The sequence below is a fragment of the Myotis daubentonii genome, chromosome 3 (assembly GCF_963259705.1).
Source record: "Myotis daubentonii chromosome 3, mMyoDau2.1, whole genome shotgun sequence".
NCBI classification, from domain to species: Eukaryota; Metazoa; Chordata; class Mammalia; order Chiroptera; family Vespertilionidae; genus Myotis; species Myotis daubentonii.
Genome location: NC_081842.1, coordinates 169,222,883 through 169,244,807, shown reverse-complemented (window position 1 = coordinate 169,244,807; position 21,925 = coordinate 169,222,883). Strand labels below are relative to the sequence as shown.

At 38.7% G+C, this 21,925-nt stretch overlaps 1 protein-coding gene across 4 annotated transcripts in view; it reads right to left on the bottom strand.

Annotated features, from left to right (window-relative positions):
* Positions 1-4,206: 4,206 nt before the first annotated feature.
* Positions 4,207-21,925, bottom strand: part of LRRC40 (leucine rich repeat containing 40) — a 54,597-nt gene continuing 36,878 nt past the window's right edge. Inside the window, exons 12-15 of one of the 4 annotated variants that reach the window (XM_059689195.1) lie at positions 16,967-17,077; positions 14,699-14,776; positions 8,788-8,973; positions 4,207-5,609 (exon numbers count right to left, since the gene is read on the bottom strand). In XM_059689195.1, coding sequence (XP_059545178.1) covers positions 5,504-5,609; positions 8,788-8,973; positions 14,699-14,776; positions 16,967-17,077 — 481 coding nt within the window. In that variant the 3' untranslated portion in view covers positions 4,207-5,503. Of the gene's footprint in view, positions 5,610-8,787; positions 8,997-14,698; positions 14,777-16,966; positions 17,078-21,925 lie in introns of those variants that run through there. The other 3 variants (XM_059689197.1, XM_059689196.1, XM_059689198.1) reach the window with 3 other exon arrangements.

Here is a 21,925-nt window from a genome sequence, read left to right as displayed (position 1 = left end):
TCCTCTTTTAGGTATTAGTGACTTAACTGACATAAATGCATAGTCAATGCAATGTCCCAGCTGACAATGGCCGGTTTGGGGGCAGTGTGGAGCAGCAACTCACACTCATTTTCCTATAAACTACTCCCAGATTGCATCTGGGATGGATGCAGCCCAGGGAATAAGTATGTCCTGAATCAAGCCTTAAAGTGTCCAATGATAACACAGTGAGGACAAATAAATAGATTTCCTCCTACTGAGTAGTTAAGTGGCACATGAGGGGAAGCCAAGGAATCATCACAGAGAACTCAGCTACTGAAGATGAGGAGGAGCTAACGAAGATGTAGAGGAGTAGAAAGGACACTGTAACTGGTGGTTGGGTGTGAGCAAGGGAGCTTCATTCAGTTGGGAGAATTCAGGGTTCAAGTATGGAAAAGGTGAGAAACCCACTGAAAGCTGAGGAAGTTGTGCATAGAGAAAAGGGATTTTTTAAGAGCTATCTGCAGAAAAGGAGCCTGCACATAATAGCTTCATGCAGACTTTGGCCCAACTCTATCTACAACATAATTTTCCAAGTAATGTTTTCCTTCAAAATATATATTTTGTTTTGAATTTTAGAGTTCTATTTTGGTTTGGCATTGTTATATGCCTAGCAACCCCAAATCTCCTATGTCCTCAATATTTAGATAAGAGTAAGAATTGTTCATCAGAAATTAAACAGTCCTCATATTTAAGTACTAGAGGCCCGATGCATGAATTCGTGTACAGGTGAGGTCACTCTGGGTGGCCTGCAGGATGGGGCCGAAACGCGCAGTCCAATGCCGCGTGCAGCTTCTCCCTGCCACTCCCGCTCATCCTGGCCCCACTGTGCCTGCTCTGGGCTCATGCCTAATCAATCCCAATTGGGAGAGGCTCGCTCTGCTGCAGCAGCGCTCGCCAGCCATGAGCCCTGCATCTGGTGCCCTCCAAAGGGGAGTGGCCTGAGGGATTGGGCTGAAGCCAGCTCCCCGACATCCTCCAAGGGGTCCCAGATTGTGAGAGGTTGCAGGCCAGGCTGAGAGACCCCACCAGTACATGATCCAGGGAGGGACTGCAGGAGGGCTCCAGGGCATGTCCGGCCTGTCTAGCTCAGTCGCGATCGGCCAGACCTCAGCAACAAGCTAACCTACCGGTCGGAGCATCTAACCCTGGTGGTCAGTGCACATCATAGCAACTGGTTGACCAGTTGACTATCTGCCCCCTGGTGATCAGTGCATGTCATAGCGAGCAGTTGAGCAGCCTTAGCATATCATTAGCATATTACACTTTGATTGGTTGTTCTGCTGTTCGGTCTATTTGCATATACCCTTTTATTATATAGGATGCTTTTATTTTTTGGAGAAGTTAATGAATTCAGGGGAATGAAAATAGATGTTAGAAATAAAAGTGGGGGTATCAGTTATAGTTAAGAAAATTATCAAATGTAAATTATTCCTTTTTTGTTAGGTCTTATAAAATATGTGATACTTAAACACATTGAAGTTTTAGTTAGTTAATTATATTGTACAAAGATATTTTTTGGCCCTTTAAAGGTTATTTTCCTACATTAAGATTTCTTATATTAAAAACTTTTTTATTGTGACTCAGGTTTTGTGTCTCTGTAGAGACACACGTACATAGGTGTTTTTCTTTGTGCATTTGTTTTGCACAGGTAATGAGGTTAAATTATGCCCAAGTATTCGGGTCAACTAATCTTTATGATAACTAAATTAAGGAAAGCATTTGAGGGACAAAAATTAACCACATTATATTTCTTTGTATCTTTCCATCCCTCTTCCCTTTCCCAGCACTCTACTAAATAACCTCTCTTAATCAGGAAATCTTACATAATTTTTTGAAAGTCTATAGGAAAACCAAGATGAAACTCTCAGGCAGATAGAACACAAAGCATTCTCATTTTGTTGGGATGGTAATTTATTTTCACAATGTGGTGCTGAAATAAATTTTATTTTCAATGTTTGTAGAGTCTTTCCACTCAGAGGAGCCTTATTGGTCTTGAATGTGGAAAAGGCACCTGTTCAGGACAGTAATGAATGTCATATGCTTAGTTTTACTCTAGGAAATTTGGTTTTAGCTTTGATGACACCTAGTGTCAACGGAATGCAATAAATGTTTTAATACTGCTTTATGATGTTTGGGCATTTTCCTTTAACATCCTCAACTTCATTTTCCTCCTTGAAAATAGAAGCCTTATTATTTTCTGTTTGGAATAAAGAGAAAAATAATTGATAGGTAAACCAGGTATTTTTGTCCCAAGAGCTAATCAAGTTTTTCTTTGTACTCAGTGTATAGAAGGGACTAAAGGAAGCTTAACATGGCATTGTCGTCTTATGAAGGATAAATTTTTTCCTATTTGAAATTCAGAGGTAAATCTATTGAATTCTATTTATGAATTTCAAAGACCATCTCAAATAACCTTGCAAACGTAGTTTGCAAGTACTTTAATTTTTCCCATGTTATAGCCATGCAAGGGTGTCCTCCCCTCCACACACACACCCCAGTTGTATAAAAGTAAACCATAATATGAACTACAGTCTCTTTCTATTCAGAGAAGAAATATTAACAGCAGCAATTCTAAACAAAAACAGTGATAGGTTTTTAATTAGTTTGTAAAGAATTATTAAATAAAAGGGTTTTAGGGTGTTTGAATTTTTTATGTAGCCGTGAAAAATATTCTCTCATTCCTAAACTATTTGATAATTGATTACTTTTGACCTTAGTTATTTTGGGGGCATAATCCTAAATACTAATTCCACCTACTTATATTAATATTTTTCCATATGCTAAACACATGTACACACACAAATTTTCATTTGAGGTCATATAATTCGGGTAGTGAAATATTTCACTCTTCTGTAAGTTTAAGAAAAATTCCTACACAGTGATGCAACATTAGGCCAGTACTTTAGCAAAATTAAGACAATCTCTAGACCCATATTCTTTTTGACAACTGACTTCACTACCGTATATGCAGTGCAACAGTGACATCTTAAGGCCAAGTAACTGGAGCTCCTTTAGCCAGAGAAAGAACTTGAATTGGGATTTGTTTTCACAGAAATTCCATTATATTATCAAGTAGTTTTCAAGTTTACAATTTGCAGTTGATAGATCTTTATAAGTGCTTCTTTATTTATGACTTCTTTTGCAGTCTTTGTGAACATTTTAACGTGCACTAGTAAATACTAACATTTTACATAAACATATTGTATATTAATGCATGCATTTCACTGCATAGTTTATTGATATTCCCCTTGTAAAGCTTTTATGGAAGAAACAAGCCACAGCAGTATAGCAAAAGAGGCTTAATCTTTATAAATTGGGGCCTTTTCTGTCTCTTTGCTAGCCTAGGTGGCTGTATACAAATTCGAGTGGGAGGGGGCAGGAAACACCTCTTAACATTTAAGGTTTTCTACATGGGAGAACTCTAGCCAATTCAAAACTAATTGCTTACTTTAATAAAAAATTTTACCATTTTATAAAAAAATAAATCACATGTTTAATTGAGATGGCTGTATTGTAATTAATATTTTGAGATAATTGTGATTTTGAGCTTAAATTATATATAAAAATTATCATTTTTGTATGTGTTAAAAGAACTACAGTACCACAATTAACAGTACTTTTTAGTTGAACTACAGATTGATGTAAATAAAACTGAATGAAGACATTTACTACTTTATTAACATAGACTGTGAATGTACTTAATGGTTTTTTTTTGCAGTATGAGACCATAACAACCTTGAAAGCTGCTTTCATTTTATGTGCAAAGAAGTCCTATGAATCTATATTTTAAATTTATTGAATCAGTGAAATTACTTCGTCAGTTAATTTGCAAATGCAAGCTGTATTCTGCAGTTTTATTTTATGTATTGACACTAATCGGCAAAGGTGTACAATGTGATTAGAATGCATTTTGAAGATGCTTTCTGTACAGATAAAAATACAGGGACTAAAATAATGCTGTGCAGTGTATAGCAGAGCCATTTTTCGGCTTTGGTGTACTCAACTTTTTCAGTATTTAGAAAGTGTTTTGAATAACATAAAAGTCTCCTTATTGTATAAATAATAAAATGTCACCTTATTGTAAAGTGTCTTTTGTTTAATGTCAAAGCAGATTTTTCTTAGTCAACCAAAGTTATAGTATGAAAAAAGCATGTTTGTTTTAAACCAAAAACACAAACATTGTAATTAACATTTGAAAATGTAACTTTTATTATGAACATGTACTATTTATCTTTAGTAGCAATTGACTTTTTCATATAAGCATGCCTCGATCATACAAAAGCTATCTACCTACTTACCCACCTACCTATCTATCCACCCATCTATCTATGTAAGTTAATATGCATTCTATTGATTGGCTACTTAATAGAATCAAATGGTAAGTTTTATAATGACTGCTCAGCCTAGCCTACTTCTGATATTTCTGATGTAAATAAAAATGTTTATATTTGATATTTATTAAATGAAGTTCACCTATAATAACTTCCCTTTTAGAAAATTACTGCCTGATTACAAGTTTAATCTTATGAAGATTACAAGCAAATTTTAAAATTAAGCCCCTGGAAAAAAAATATATACAAGGCTGGATTAGAACACACCAACAGAATAGATGTATACAAATACTTAATTAGTAAGTATTTAAACAAAGTACATTTCAAGATTTCTATGCAGTATACATTATTGGTTATGTCCTGTTTCTAATATCTATAGAATAAAATAAGGTCTTCAATATTTAGAAAAAAAAGTACTTTTAAACCAGTAACACTCTGAAGGAAAAATATGCAGATCCAATCTCTTTGAATTTCTTGCATCCAGAAGTACCAGATTATTGTATGGAAGCTTAATACTAAGACATCATTTTATAAAACCTTGTCAACTTTTAATTCAAGAAGGTGAGGGTAATTTTAACAACACTTACTATTTTCTCCAACTATAACTATATCTTGTGTAGCATGTCTGTGACATTAGAAATCATGACAAAATGATTTCCTAAAACATGGGGAAAAGGCTAAAGACATTTTAACTAGATTAAAACAAAACAATACAGTGCATGTTAATGGAAAACTTATATTGAGACCAACAACATCACAAAAGTCCTATCAGTAGTGAAGTCTTATTTTTAAATGTCAAAGAACAACATTGAATAAAATTCAAGTCAATTTTATATTAAACGAAAGAAATTGGATGGTCATACTCAAGTCAATTGGTCACGTTATATGTAACAAAAACAGAACTAGGGGGAAAACCAACTTCTACAAAAACGCTTTGTCATTATAAAAATATTAAGCTTCATTAAATAAAAATTCACTTTTGAAGAAACTTTTGTTATAATGGAATGAAAATGAGTAGGATAAATCTTGTACAAAACACTCAGAACACTGTTATCACCATTACAAATGTACACAACACCTTAGAAAAACATTCATTATCAATGTAAGAATTCTAAGAATTAGCATGACCAAGATTATAAAACAACTCCAATTTATGTAGGAATTCGGTCTCTCAAATATTCCAGAATAGCGGCTGTTCCTTTCATTAATATGGCTGCTCGCGGAACACGGAATGGATTTCCATCTAGCAGTAATGTTCTAAGCAAAAGAGAGAAATAAGAACTTTAACACTGTCCATTAGGGAGGCTTTTCTTCTAATTTCATTTATAATATTATAAATAAGATTTGTGTAGTGTTTTTGTCTCTTTCAAATCTAACCATTTAAACAGTTGGAATTATAACTACAACAATAACCAAGACAACATTAACAATACTTAGGTGAAAGGTACTCTGCTAAGTAATTTAAATTCACTGACTCAGTTATCTTAACAACCTATAATATAGGCCCCGTTAATATTCCTATTTTAGAGATAAGGAAATACAAGTTCAGGGAGGTAAGAAAGACTTGTCCAAGATCCTACAGCTATTATAGAGAGTTGTTGTCATCTGAACCACCATTTAACCCATCCTTTTCTCAATCTTATGACCACATACTAAAAGGTTGAATTATACAGGGTAGGTTTACAGTTGTGAGTACGTGAAACAGTTTATTCTTGTATTATTATTATTTACTAATTATTGCATTACTTTCCATACAAACAACTTTAAACCTACTTTTGCCCCTGTATTTACACAAGTATAGAATGAGCATACAAGTACTCATGCCGAGGACTAAAACGTAACCAAATTATCCCCTCCGCCCTGGGAAACATTGACACGTCTGCCCTCTATCCCCTCCCCCCGCCTTGATCAGATACACACATAAAAATCTATTTACATGTTCTAAAATGAGGTTCCAATTTAAGATTTAAGGGCTTGTTAATTTGTTTCTTTAATAATGAAATACCTTAACTTATGAGATAAAGAAACTTTTATACTAATTTTCAATAACTTGAGTGTTTGTGTAAACAAAAGTCAAAGGAATCACACCACACTATATACAGCAGATCTAAATTATATCTTCAAATACTTCTATGTGCCTTGGGAATTCTTTTAAAGACTTTCTTAATTTATAGAAAAAGAAGTTAATTACAGTCAATCCTCAGTACTTGCTAATTTGCCTACTCACTAAAACTTATTTGCAACCCAAAAATCAACGCAGCTGGCACTCTGAAAGCCATTTTTTGACACGCATAGAACAGCAAAAAATTTGAGTTGCTGGATAGGCACATTCTCTGCTGAAGTTGAGCAGGTGACACTGCCTTCTTGTTTCAGCTCTCATTCTGTAAACAAGTGTCCTATCCCTGGTCTATTTCATGTGGCATTTTTTTCCATTTTTGTCCTTATTGGTAACTTCACTCTTTAAAATGGCCTGCAAGTGTAGTGCTAAAGTGCTCGCTAGTTTTCTTAACAAGAAGGCTGCCATGTGCCTTACAGAAAAAATACATATTAAATAAGCTTCACTCAGGCATGTATTATAGAGCTGTTTGGCGCTCATTCAATATTAATACATTGACAATATTAAATAAGGTGTCTTAATACAAACACATTAAAAAAGGGGTAGTGCACTGACTGACTGAAAATGTCGTGACCAGGGGCTCAAAAGGACCTGCCTGTTGTACCTCCTCTAGGAGAAACAGTTCAGGATTCGCTCATTTGGTATTTACAGAGACTTTATAGAACACAACTGCTTCCAGTAACGAGAATCAACTGTACTTGCCTCCTGTAATGCACTAATAAGGCTACCAGAGCAGATGCCAGCGCTGCCCGAGCAAAGTAAAATATGTCAAACCATCATGTGCAGTTTTCAATAATTATATTACTTCTGACACATTCTGCTTCACTACTTAGCTTTCTGTTAACATCTCCAACTACCTTTATAGTCACTTAACAAGCTTTATTGGGTGCTTACTATGTTCTAGGCCAGTGATGGCGAACCTTCTGAGCTCGGCGTGTCAGCATTTTGAAAAACCCTAACGTAACTCTGGTGCCATGTCACATATAGAAATTTTTGATATTTGCAACCATAGTAAAACAAAGATTTATATTTTTGATATTTATTTTATATATTTAAATGCCATTTAATAAAGAAAAATCAACCAAAAAAATGAGTTCGCTTGTCACCTCTGACATGCATGTCATAGGTTCGCCATCACTGTTCTAAGCACTGGAACAACTCTTTTCTAAAGGAGGACAAAGAAATGGTATTTATCAGTCTAAACAAAGCAGGATGGAAAATTACAGAAGTGACTAATTCTGCCTGGAGAATAAGGAAGGTTTTCAAATATGATATTTAGGTTGATTATTGATAAAAGCAGGGTAAAAACATTTGAGACTAAGGGTGACAGCGAACACAGAGTGAGGAAGGTCATGACCCAGCATGAAGACCATCTATATATATAAAGAGCCAGGGGCCGTCACATCGTCACATCCGAAACAACTAAATGGATGACTGAACAGGCTGAGTGGGGTGACCAGGCCGGCAGGGGGGTTAGTGAGGGACGACCAAACGACTGAATACCAGGCTACTGGCAGACCAGGCCCGCAGGGGGGTTAGTGAGGGAAGACCAAACAACTGAGCAACAGGCTGCGTGGAGCAATCAGGACAGCAGGGCGTTAAAGAGGGATGACCAAATGACTGAACAGCAGGCTGTGTGGGGTGACCAGGCCAGCGGGGGGGGGGGGGGGGGGCGCTTGGGGGCAACCAGGCTGGCAGAGGGGGCCATGAGGGGCAACCAAGCTGGCGGGGGGGGGAGGGTGGTTGGGGGTGACCAGGCCAGCAGAAGGGGCGGTTGGGGGCGACCAGGCCAGCGGGGGGGGGCAGTTGGGGGCAACCAGGCTGCCAGGGGAGGCAGTGAAGGGCGACCAGGCTGGCAGAGGGGGGCAGAGAGGGGCAACCAGGCCAGCATGGGGGCAGTTGGGGGCAACCAGGTCAGCACAGGGGGCAGTTAGGGGCGACCAGGCCGGCAGAGGCGGGCAGTGAGGGGCGACCAGGCTGGCAGGGGGAAAAAACCCATATGCACAGCTAAATTTATCCCTCTGACATTTTACACATTCGTTTCAGGTTACACTGAGTGATGAGAAAAGTATCACTAGAAACAATCAATTACTTTATCTATGCATATATAATACCACATAAACAAAGCTTAAAAAATAAATTTGGTAAAATCTGGAAAACAGAATTGGGATTCTGGGTTTGTTACCTATTATTAACAGGACATTACATTTTTATTTCAACTTTCCTGGTAGAGTACCGAAACAGAACAGACAAAAAAGTCCAGACACTTCAACAAAGCAATCAAATAAATGGAAAATCTTAGTAGAATGGAGTAGTTACCTTAAGTTTACACAATTACCAAGCTCTGGTGGAATTTGTAGGAGGTCATTATTTTGAAGGTCCAATGTGACCAGATTCTCCATTATCTTCAATTTTTCAGGGTTCACAGATCCAACCTGATTGTTACTAATTAAAATTGTTTCAAGTGTGGAGATGCGATACAAAACTTCAGGTAGTATTTTGAACCTATTTAAAGATGAACAGCACACCTAAATATATTGGAATCAGAGGCAAAATCATTCCTTCTAACAATGATCTTAAGTTTCATATCTTGAGAGAAAGTTTTCTTTAGTGTAAATTATTTTATATTTAGTTCAAGTCCTATGTTCAAATTTACAAGAAGATAAAGAACTAATTTTGGAAACCTTGAAATGTATGTTAAGTGGAGATTTGGAACAGTTTATTTTATTGTATAAAATCAAATGAAAGTTTATAGTAAATTCTCCAATGTTTTCCTCTTCACATTCAGGAGACAAGGAAATCATCCTGAGATTCTTTATATAAAATGTCTCTGTGTAAGGTATTCTTCCTTAGTTCACTTTTATTATGAAACAGAATCACTGCCAATATTAAGTAAAAATTCAAGGTTCCTATTTTGCTTTGACTGAAGTTTCAAAAATGAGTGCATTTTTGGTTCTTGAAAAGATGACAAACTAGCATAGGCTGTCAGCTTCCTCTTCCAAAGCAAGGCTAAAGATTCCACAAGAGAGATAAGAAAACTAATGGCTCTCAGAACAATTAATACAAAATCCTCGAGTGTCTCTTGCGGGACAGAGGCTAGGATAGTGTGAGGCAAACTGCATCTCATAAATTGGACTAGAAAAGATAGGATGGGCTGTAGAACTTTACAGCTGTGGCCTTTCACTTCCCTATATAAAAAAATGCAATAGCAAAAGGTAAACTCAAGGCAGCTCTGTATTTCCAGAGGGACTGGGAGTCAATACCTAGGAGTACAGACCAACCAAACTGCCTCCAAGTAGTCCCTCCTCTTCTTTCCCACCAACCCATGAAAGGGCATGGCTCACATGCAAAAAGACAAGTTGTACCCTTACCTCTCATCATATACAAAAATTAACTCTAAATGGATTAAAGACCTAAATGTAAGGGCTAAGACTATAAAACTCTGAAGAAAACAGGGATTAAGTCTTCATGACCTTAGATTTGACAGATATAACACCAAAAGCACAAACAACAAAAGGTAAATAAACAACTTCACCAAAATTAAAACCTTTTGTACTTCAAAGGACACCATCAGGAAAATGAAAAAATAACCGACAAAATGGAAGAAAATAATGTTAAGTCATATATCCAATAAGGGATTTGTATCTAAAATATATAAAGAACACTTACAACTCAATAATAAAAAGACTACGCAACTGACAATTGGAGAAAAAATCTAAATAGGCAGGTCTCTAAAGAATATATACAAACTAGAGGCCTGGTGCATGAATTTGTGCACCAGTGGGGTCCCTTGGCCTGGCCTGTGGGATCAGGCCGAAACCGGCTGTCTGACATCCCCTGAGAGGTCCTGAATTATGAGAGGGCACAGGCCAGGCCGAGGGACCCCACTGGTGCATGATCGGGAGGTTAGCCAGCCAGGTAGGGACAACGGGAGGGCTCTAGGGTGTATCAGCCCGATCGGCTGGACCCCAGCAGCAAGCTAACCTACCAGTCGGAGTATTTGGTGGTCAGTGCACGTCATAACAACTGGTTGACTGGTTGACTGTCTGCCCCCTAGTGGTCAGTGCACAGCATAGCGAGCAGTTGAGCGGCCTTAGCATATCATTAGCATATTACGCTTTGACTTGTTAAACAGATGACTGGACAAACGGACACTTAACATATTAGGCTTTTATTATATAGGATGATCAATAAGGACATGAAAAGATGCTTAGCATCATTAGAAATCATAGGAATGCAAATCAAAACTTCAAGATACCACTTTAGCCCTGCCAGTATAGCTCAGTGGTTGAGCATTAACCAGAAGGTCACGGTCCAATTCTGGGTCTGGGCACATGCCCGGATTTTAGGCTTGATCCCCAGTCGGGGGGGGGGGGGGGGGTAGGAGGCAGCTGATCAAGATTCTCTCTCATCATTGATGCTTCTATCTCTCTGTCCCTTTCCCTTCCTCTCTGAAATCAATAAAAATATATTTTTTAAAAAGTCAAAAAATATTAGATGGCTAAAATTAAAAAATCAAATAACAAGAATTGGTAAGGGTGGGGAGAAATCAGAGGATGTGGAGAAATCATACATTGCTGGTGGGACTGTAAAAGGTGCTGCCACCTTGGAAGAGTCTGGCAGTTCCTCCAACAGTTAAACACAGAGTTACCATATAACCCAGCAAATCTACTCCCAGGTATATACCCAAGAGAAGTGAAAAGATATGTCCATTCAAAATCTTGTTCATAAATATCTATAGCATCACTAACAATAAGAACCAAAAAGTTGAAAGAAATAGACTTACAACTCCAGGAAGTGCAGAGAACCCCAAACAAAAGGAATCCAAAGAAGACCACACCAAGACACATCATAATTAAAATGCCAAGAGCAAAAGACAAAGAGAGAATCTTAAAAGCAGCAAGAGAAAGAAACTCAGTTACCTACAGGGAGTACCCATACGACTGTCAGCTGATTTCTCAACAGAAACTTTGCAAGCCACAAGGGAGTTGCAAGAAATATTCAAAGTGATGAATGCGAAGAACCTACAACCAAGATTACTTTATCCAGCAAAGCTATCATTCAGAATTGAAGGTCAGATAAAGAGCTTCACAGATAAGGAAAAACTAAAGGAGTTCACCACCACCAAACCAGTATTATATGAAATGCTGAAAGGTATCCTTTAAGAAGAGCAAGAAGAAGAAAAAGGTAAAGATACAAATTATGAACAACAAATACACATCTATCAACAAGTGAACCTGAAAATCAAGTGAATAATCTGATGAACAGAATGAACTGGTGATTATAATAGAATCAGGGACATAGAAAGGGAATGGACTGGCTATTCTTGGGGGGGAAAGGGGTGTTGGGGATGCAGGAAGAGACTGGACAAAAATCGTGCACCTATGGATGAGGACAGTGGGTGGGGAGTGAGGGAGGAGGGTGGGGTGGGAACTGGGTGGAGGGGAGTTATGGGAGGAAAAAAAGAGGAACAAATGTAATAATCTGAACAATAAAGATTTTATAAAAAAATAAATAAATAAATTCTGTCTACTTAAAATAAAATAAAAATAAAAAAAGAACCAAAAAGTTGAAAACAATGCAAATATCCATCAACTGATGGGTAAATAAAATGTGGTACATCCATATAAAAAATGTTACTCTGCAATAAAAAGAAATGAAATACCAATGCATGCTACAATTTGAATGAATCTTGAAGACATTATGCTATGGAAAAGAAAGCAGTCACAGAAGACCACATATAGTTCTATTTATATAAAATGTCTGGAATAGGCAAATCTAAAGACAAAAAGTAGATTAATTGTTGCTTAGTGCTGAGAAGGGGCAGAAGGTGATATAAGAGGGTGGCAGCTAAAGTGTACAAGAGTTTCTTCTTAAGGCAATAAAAATATTGACTGTAATGGTGGTGTCCATATCTGTGAATATACTATAAACCAATAATTACACACTTTAAAGGAAAAAAAAATGACATGGCTCAACTGTTAATATTAACACAGAAGTTAGGCTTAACTTTTGCCACTTCTCCAAAGATATTACTTGACAATGCAACTGATAACATAATAGCCAATTCAAGAGAGAAATGATAATTCAATTCACAAATAAAAATTAGGAGAGATCTGAGAAGTACATACATTTTAAAATAAGGACAACAGTAGTATAACTTACCCATGAGAAAGCAAAAATAATGGAACACACAGAACAAAAATTTAAATAGGCAGCATTTTAACATCACTATGTCACTGAGGAATAATAATAGTATAAAACTTATATACTTACTAGAGGCCCAGTGCACAAATTCGTGCATGAGTGGGGTCTGGCCGGCCCACCCCAACAGGGGCCAATCAGGCTGGGCCAGCTGGGGGGAAGGGAGGGAATGCAGGAAGTTGGCTGGCTGGACCTGCCCCTGACCGAGATAGGGGGGGCCGATTAGGGGCGGGGCCAGTCAGGGGGAGGTGCCGAGGTGGTTGGCCAGCCGGTCCCACCCCCTGGTCAAACTCCTAGTGGAAGGGACAATTTGCATATTAGCCTTTTATTATATAGGATTATCAGGATTGAATGAATATATTTGAAGACCTTCAGATAGTAGCTGAAATATAGTAAACTAGTAGCCCGGTGCACAAAATTTGTGCACATTAAAAGGGAATTAATTGCCCTAACCAGTTTGGTTCAGTGGATAGAGCACTGGCCTGCGAACTCAAGGGTCCCAGATTCGATTCTGGTCAAGGGCATGTACCTTGGTTGCGGGCACATCCCCAGTGGGGAGTGTGCAGGAGGCAGCTGATCAATGTTTCTCTCTCATCAATGTTTCTAACTCTCTATCCCTCTCCCTTCCTCTCTGTAAAAAATCAATAAAATATATTTTTTTTAAAAAGGGAATTAATTAGCAGAGATATTTTAATATTGCTATTTGCCCTTTCTCTATAATAAAACTGTGAGAGATGAAAGGAAATTAGTAAAATGTATATGAAAATAATATATAAATTTATTAATAAACAGTAACAAAAGGATATAACAACAGAGGCATGATATAAAAACAACAGTGATGCAAACAATGACTGATAAAGTCATTAAACTTATTCTAATATCTCCCTGTACACCACATTAAAAGTGAAAACACTTTCAGAGTGCTTGACTAATTTCCCTTGCTGCTGGGGTCCGGCTGATCGGGAATGAGCTAGTCGAGACGGACATGGCCTGGAGCCCTCCCGTGGTCCCTCCCCAGCTGGCCAACCTCCCGTACCCCTCCCCGGCCCCGATCGTGTACCAGTGGGGTCCCTCAGCCTGGCCTGAGCCCTCTCGCAATCCAGAACCCCTCAGGGAATGTCAGAGAGCCGGTGTCGGCCTGATCCCGTAGGCCAGGCCGAGGGACCCCACTGGTGCATGAATTCATGCACCAGGCCTCTAGTTCTTAATAATTAGTGGTAGTTTTATAGTTTTTAAAGAATAAAATCAAAGTTTCATTTTGGATAAAAAGCTCTTGAGGGGTTTTTATGCTGCTTACATACCCAACATCAGTTGTTACCTCCACTCCTCTAGCCCAGTGGTCAGCAAACTGCAGCTGGTGAGCCACATGCGGCTCTGTGGCCCCTTGAGTGTGGCTCTTACACAAAATACCACGTGCGGGCGCACATGTACAGTGCAATTGAAACTTCGTGGCCCATGCACAGAAGTCGGTATTTTGTGGAAGAGCCACACTCAAGGGGCCAAAGAGCCGCATGTGGCTCGCTAGCCGCAGTTTGCCAACCACTGCTCTAGCCCCATACTTTATGGTCAGAACCATATTAAACTTCTTGAAGTGCCCCAAACACAGCATGTTCTCATATCTGTGTACCTTAGTACATGCTACTTGCTCTACCTGGGGTGCCTTACCCCTGTGTATCTGGCAAATGTCTACCAGTTTTTCCTAAGTCTCAGTTTCAATGCTACCTCCTTTATCTTCAGGTAATTTCAGGAAACACCTTTGTCTGTGCACAATGCTTCCATTATAGCAATTATAATTATTAAAATGATTAAAAGGAACAAGAAATCTACTACATATCAGTGGTGAAAGCACTAAGAAAGCAACACTTTAAATTCTAAGTAGAACTAAGTGAAAATAAACCTGGACATTTAAATTAAGTAAAAATATAGGGCCTTTTTTGTTTGCTCTTTTTGTTGTCGTCTCTGACTAAACCTACAAATTTTCCATAGAATAACAGTTAGTCACAGATTTGTCTGTTCTGTCTCTTACCTATTAAAGGAAAGATTGATTGTCTGTAGTCTTATCAACGATTCCATTTCTTCAGGCAAGGAATTTAAAAAATTGTTTCTAAGTTGGAAAGAAAAAGATGATTTACAAAAAATTTTTGTTCAGCTTCAATTTATAATTAGTGTTCATCACACACAAAAAATACACAGCTCTGCTTATAAATCTTCGAACTGATCTGCTTAAGGCTGAGTCCTCAGAATGCTAAATCAGTCCGCTACCTCAAGTATTTGATTACTTTACCAAATTCTAATACCAATATGCATCCCATTGATAATATAATCAACTCTTTAACAATTGATTTAATAGGACTAACCCTGTTAACTCCTTATCTCCTTCAAAATGAGCTCAGCAATACTTCTCCAGATCAGGGCCCTTTACATCATGCTTTGAAATACCACATTCTTTGATACTACAGATATTTGATTGGTGTAAATACACAGATATCTTGCATACAGACATGAAATTCTACTCAAAAAATTTTAAAATATTATATTAAAAACTTGACAGGAAAGTAGAGAGATGCTACATATTTAGAAATGTGGAACTTTCTACCACATAGGTATTATGCAAGTCCATTTCTACTCTAAGTTTGGAATTTAAATTTGCACAGTGCATTTTCTTTTTTTAGATCTTATGATGAACCATGGCAGAAAACAGAATCTCATTTACTGTTGGAAGGACCTGGGAACAATTTTAGAAGGAAGGTTAACAAAAACGTAGGATTATAGAGGCTATATATACCTAACAATAGAAAATATCTGTGAAAAAATTATATCCAACCTGATGGCTACATATTACAATTGAATAATTTCCTCTAAGTTATTTCTTTACATTTGGAAGTCAACTGTAATAGTTACAGTTCAACCTATGTTTTTTTTTTTCTTTTCTCTGTTCTTTTCTCCAGTTATTGTCTTTATTAAGGTGTACTGAATAACCTACTGCTCATTTCTATCCTTTTCCTAGAAAGCCTAATACCTACTTATATTAGACACAAAAGCATATTTTAGTCACTTAATTAGAAACCTCCAGATATGGTTACAGAAAAAGGCCACACATACACACACCATTGAAGAATGGGACAAAAAGAAATAAATACAATAGCAACGTGGACATAAATTCACTCTCTTTACTCTGATAATACTACACTAAAATATGGTTTACACTATTTTGCTAATGCTGCCACCCAAAAATAGAAATTAGTCTACATTTAGAAGGAGCAGAGTAGATTTGCTTTCATCCCATAAATAAAAAAAAGATATAACTTAACTTATTGTTATTTAACTACTGTTTCAGCAGAACAAGAGGAGCTAGACTTAAACTAAAAATCACTCCTAGTAACAATATATGAGAAGTAAGAAACCTAGGTAGTAGACATATAGTATTAAAGCCCATGCAAATAAATGATTATCTAACACAGAGACATGTATTATTACCTTCAGAGAACTGTGATACTTTTGATCCTGTCACGTCAACTTTGAACATATTAAACTTCCTACTACATCTTCAGAACCTTAAGTAGTTTCTTTTCTTGTTGTTGCCACTCATAGTGTTCCTTTTCATTATTTCTGGCATGTCTATGTAATACAATATTTTGGAACCAAATAGTTTCTTTTTAAGAGAAGCCATGCTAGCCCCAGCTGGTTTGGTTCAGTGGATACAGTGTCAGCCTGTGGACTAAACGGTCCCCAGTTCGATTCCAGTCAAGGGAACATGCCCAGGTTGTGGGCTTGATCCCTAGTAGGGGGCGTGCAGGAAGCAGCTGATCAATGATTCTCTCTCATCACTGATGTTTCTATCTCTCCCTTTCCCTTCCTCTATAAAATCAATAAAAATATATTTAGAAAGAGAGAGAAAGGGAGAGAGAGAGAAAGCCATGCCAGCTAGCTGGTATGCCAGTACAGGACTGACAGTTTATGTGATTTACTTTCAGAAAAGGAACCATGTGAAGCAAATACTTTCCACATGTTATTTGTAATTTTGCATAAGCAAGAATCTAAAAATGTGTTAATATTTTCCAATATCTAAAATAATTTTGTCATATAACCTAACTTATAAATTGCCTACAATGATAGATATCTGATTAAAATACTTCCTAAATGCTATATTTTAGAGTTATCCTAAAATATTATTAATAAAGTAAAGACCAAATTTCCAGACTTACTTAGGAAAATATGAGGGACAGGGCAAAAGTTAGGCAAAACTCAAAGACAAGTTATAATGGAAAAAGTGAAGAACAGTATCAATACATACCTGAGATCTAAAAAACTCAATTTCTGAAGCATACATAATTCCAAAGATATAAGGGAAAGCTTATTAAAACCGAGATTGACATCAGAAACCATTTCCTTCAGTTCTATAATCCTGAAACAAAAATAATTTTTAAATGTTAGCACTCAAACTATAAGAAGACCATAGAGGATAAAAATCCTGTATTATTTCTGCTAATTAAGATCTTCTGTAAATTTTACTTTCCTCATAAAAATTTTAATCAGCTTGGATGTGTAACTGATAAAAGTAGTTTTTAAAAACTGCCTTAATATTATCTATCCCAGAATTTCTACTTATCCTTAAATGTATGATGAAGTTTAACAGCCCCTTTATTTTATATTTAAACCAATTATGGACAAAGAAATGAACCAATTAAAGAAAAGTCAAATCTAGGCAATGTTTTTAATGATTTGAATCCATGAAATAAATGGTTAAGCATATACTCTATAACATAGTAGTATTCTTTTTAGAGTGCATTATATAACACCATCTGGGTACTTCAAAATGTTTTTTAAATACTATATGTCCACATTTTAAAAGTATAGTATAGTATTTATTATCCTATCATTACATTTAATCATGACTGTAAGAAAAATTAAGTTAATTCCTAGGTTTGATAAGTGTCACTACTAAGCAACTTAACTCAAAAACTTAAAAAGGAAGAACTGAACATTTCTAAGTAAGCCTAATCAAGCTTAGTAGTTTAACACTTAGTTAAGCGCCATGTCAGTCTCCGGTGACTGACAGTATATTTTCCATCTGGACCGGTCAGTCACTGGTGCCGCCCGCTTATAGGTAAAATCAGATATCGCAGGCTAAACGGAAAAGAAGACAAAACAGGCTTGGCACTTAATGTGTTAAAAGAATGCTATTAATCTATATATATACAAGTCTAAGTGACTGTCCCCCTAGCTGATAGCTATAATGCGCACTGACCACCAGGGGGCAGACACTCAATGCAGGAGCTGAAACCACAGGCATGGAAACATGGAACAAACTGATAAATCTCAGAGGGAAGGGAAAGGGGGAAGAGATTAACCAAAGATCTTATATGCATACTAGAGGCCCTGTGCACGAATTGGTGCACCGGTGGGGTCCCTCAACCTGGCCAGTGGGGATTGGGCTGAACCGGCTCTCCGACATCCCCTGAGGGGTCCTGGATTGCAAGTGGGTGCAGTCCATCCCAAGGGACCCCACTGGTGCATGAATCTGTGCACCAGGCCTCTTGTTGAACTATAAAAACATGAAATACTATATATGGTTAGCCAAGAAATGAATTAAACTATTGACTATAAATCATTTTTGTCTATATTAGCAAGAAAAAAAGAATATCAAATACTGTGCTAAAGAAGATACAATGAAAGATACAATGAGTTTGGATATGTATAGATAGCCATACTCTTTGATTTAGTAAGTCATCTAGAAATCAGGCCTAAAGAAATGTTTTCTTTTATTTATTGCCAAAATCAACTTTATCATATATAAATTTTTCTATATTTAATCTTTATTGTTGAAAGTATAACATATGTCCCCTTTTCCCTCCCAATGACCCCCTCAACCCCACACCTACCCCCCCACCACGAAGTCTAGCACACTATATTCTGTCCATGGGTTATGCATATTTGCATATAAATTCTTTGGTTAATCTCCTCATGCCGCCCCCTTCCACTCCCCACTTTCCCTCTGATATTTGTCAGTTCATTCCATATTGCCATGTCTATGGATCTATGTTGTTGTTAATCCTCACCAAAGGATATTTTTCCTCACCCAAGGATATTTTTCCATTGACTTTTAACACGTTAAGCACCAGTAACTGACACTATACTTTCTGTCCAGACCGGTCAGTAACTGGTGCCGCCAGCATATCGGTGAAATCGGATATCGTGGGCTAAACGGAAAGGAAGACAAAACCAGATTGGCGCTTAACATGTTAAAGAAAGTGGAAGGGAGGGGGAAAGACAGAGAGAAACACTGATAGATTGGCTGCCTCCTGCATGTGCCCCAACCCAGGTTGGGATCAAGACTGAAACCCAGGTACATGCCCTTGACTGGAATTGAACCCACACCTTCAGTCCTCGGGCTGAGCAAGCTTCTATCCACTGAGGCAAAGCAGCTAGGACTCTGCATCTATTTTTATTTTATTTTTTTAATGTTATTTTTATTGATTTCAGAGAGGAAGGGAAAGAGAGAGAGATAGAAACATCAATGATAAGAGAGAATCATTGATCAGCTGCCTCCTACACAACCCCTACTTGGGATCAAGCCCACAACATAGGCATGTGCCCTTGACTGGAATCGAACCTGGGACCTTTCAGTTGCAAGCCAATGCTCTATCCATTGAGCCAAATCAGCTAGGGCTGGATCTATTTTTAAAGTACTGTTTACAACGTAGTGAATTATTTAGGAAAAATAAACCAGTCAAGATACAAATTGTAATCTATAATAATAAAAGCGTAATATGCTAATAATACTAAAAGCATAATATGCTAATTAGACCAGACATCCTTCTGGACGTCCTTCCAGAGGGGGCCAAGGCAGAGGTGGCCACCACAGTGGGCAGGGGCCAAGGCAGAGTCCCCCGGCCGCCAAGGCAGGCGGGGGCCGAGGCAACCACCGCAGCAGCAGGAGCCGAGTCCCTTTCATGAATTTCGTGCATTGGGCCTTTAGTATAATTATAAATGGGAAATAGCTTGAAATAAAATATGCCATTAGTTAATAAATCAGTGATGGGACTATTAGCGATCTCTCCCTTCATTTAGTATAAAATCTTATGAATAAATATTATTTTTACAATCAGATAATAATATGGTGAAAACTCTAACATGTGGAATAAAAAATTAAGAAAGGGGGAAAGTGGTTCAGAAACTCTCTACAGCAAGTTATGTCTTCACTGTATTTCTTCTTTGGCCTTCTAAACAGTGAAAATGATGATAAAATAACTGTGGTAACAAAATAACATTGTTTTGCATAACCAGATTGTGAGATAAAATAAGGAAGTAAGAGATAAGGTAAAGTCTTTTAACTCCTTTCATCTTTTTTCCCAATTAGCTTGTATGAACCAGGATCCCCAAGACAATTTTATCCTATCTGACAGCAAATATCAATGCTCAACTACTCTATCAAATATCTTCTGAGCCCTTAAAGAGAGAATGACAAAATGAACTAAATCTCCCTTTTCAGTGAAAACTCTTAGTTATCATCTTTCAAGATCTACATTCCCAAACTATGCTCTGTAAAGTTATAGTTTGTTGGACTTTTTAAAAATTTTAAAGATCGAAAAAAAATTTTTTTGCAATCAGATGAAAGTCATTCTATTTTCCAAATACATCACTTTTTCTTCTTTTTTAAAAAGTATTTAAGTACTTACCAAATGCTAGGCACTGGTTAAATGCTTTATGTGGATTATGCCATTTGATTCTTATAAATAGCTATTAACATCCTATCTAATAAAAGAGAAAAATGGTAATTGGCGTACGACGATACCCTTTTCATTGGCTAATCAGGGCTATATGCAAATTAACTGCCAACTATGATTGGCAGTTAACTGCCAACTATGATTGGCAGTTAACTGCCAACTAAGATTGGCAGTTAACTGCCAACAAGATGGCAGTTAATTTGCATATGTAGGCACAATGCAGGGAGGTGAAAGGGAAAGCAGGAAGAAGCCCCCTGCCACTGACAGTGATCAGAAACCCAGGGGGGAGCTAAGAGCTGGGGGGCAGGGCAAAGGCGGCCCTGGGGCCGCCTTTGCCCTGCCCCCCAGCCATGATCAGAGAATCAGGCGCCTTTGCCGCCCTGGCCAGTGATAGCAGGAAGTAGGGGTGGAGCCAGCGATGGGAGCTGGGCACGGTCGAAGCTGGCAGTCCCAGGAGCTAGGGGCCCCTTGCCTGGGCCTAAAGCGTAGCCCACGATCGCGGGGCCGCTGCAGCTGCGGGTCCCCGCTGCCCGAGCTGGACGCCTCAGCCAGAGGCCTCAGGCCTGGTCAAGGGGCCGATCCGGTGATTGGTGATCAGAGGGTGATGAGGGTCAACTCCTCTGGCCGAGGCATCAGGCCTGGGTGGGGGGCAGAGCCGGGGATTGGGGGGATATGATGGTCCCCTTGCCCAGGCCTGAAGCCTGGGTCAGAGGCGTCAGGCTTGGGCGGGGGGTGGAGCAAGCGATCAGAGGGAGATGGGGGTCCCCTGCCCAGGCATGATTCCTGGGCCAGAGGCCTCAGGCCTGGGCGGGGTCAGAGCCAGTGATCGGGGGGAGATGGGGGTCCCCTGTCCAAGCCTGACACCTCTGGCGGAGGCGTCAGGCCTGGGCAAGGGGCCGATCAGGCGATCGGAGGGTAATGGGGGTCAATGCCTGAGGGCTCCCAGTATGTGAGAGGGGGCAGGCTGGGCTGAGGGACACTCCCCCCCACACACCCAGTGCACGAATTTCGTGCACCGGGCCCCTAGTCTATATATATAAAAGCCTAATATGCTAAGTGTTTGACCATTCGACCAGTCGCTATGATACACACTGACCACCAGGGGGCAGATGCTCTGACCAATAGGTTAGCTTGTTGCTGAGGTCCAGCTGATCAGGACTGGGCGAGACAGGCCAGACATGCCCTGGAACCCTCCACAGTCCCTACCCAGCCCCAATCATGCAGCAGTGGGGTCCCTTGGCCTGGCCTGCGCCCTCTTGAAATCCAGGACCCCTCAGGAGATGTCGGAGAGCCAGTTATGACCTGATCCCCACAGGCCAGGCCGAGGGACCCACCGGTGCACAAATCCGTGTACCAGGCCTCTAGTAGGTAATAATAAATTATTATCTCTACTTCACAGGTGAGAAAACCACTAGTAAGAGCAGCTAACTTGTCCAAAGCCACACAGCTGATAGATCTGGGATATAGATATAAACAATCAACTATATTGTCCCAATTCTTTAACACTGCCCAATCCTGCCTCCCAT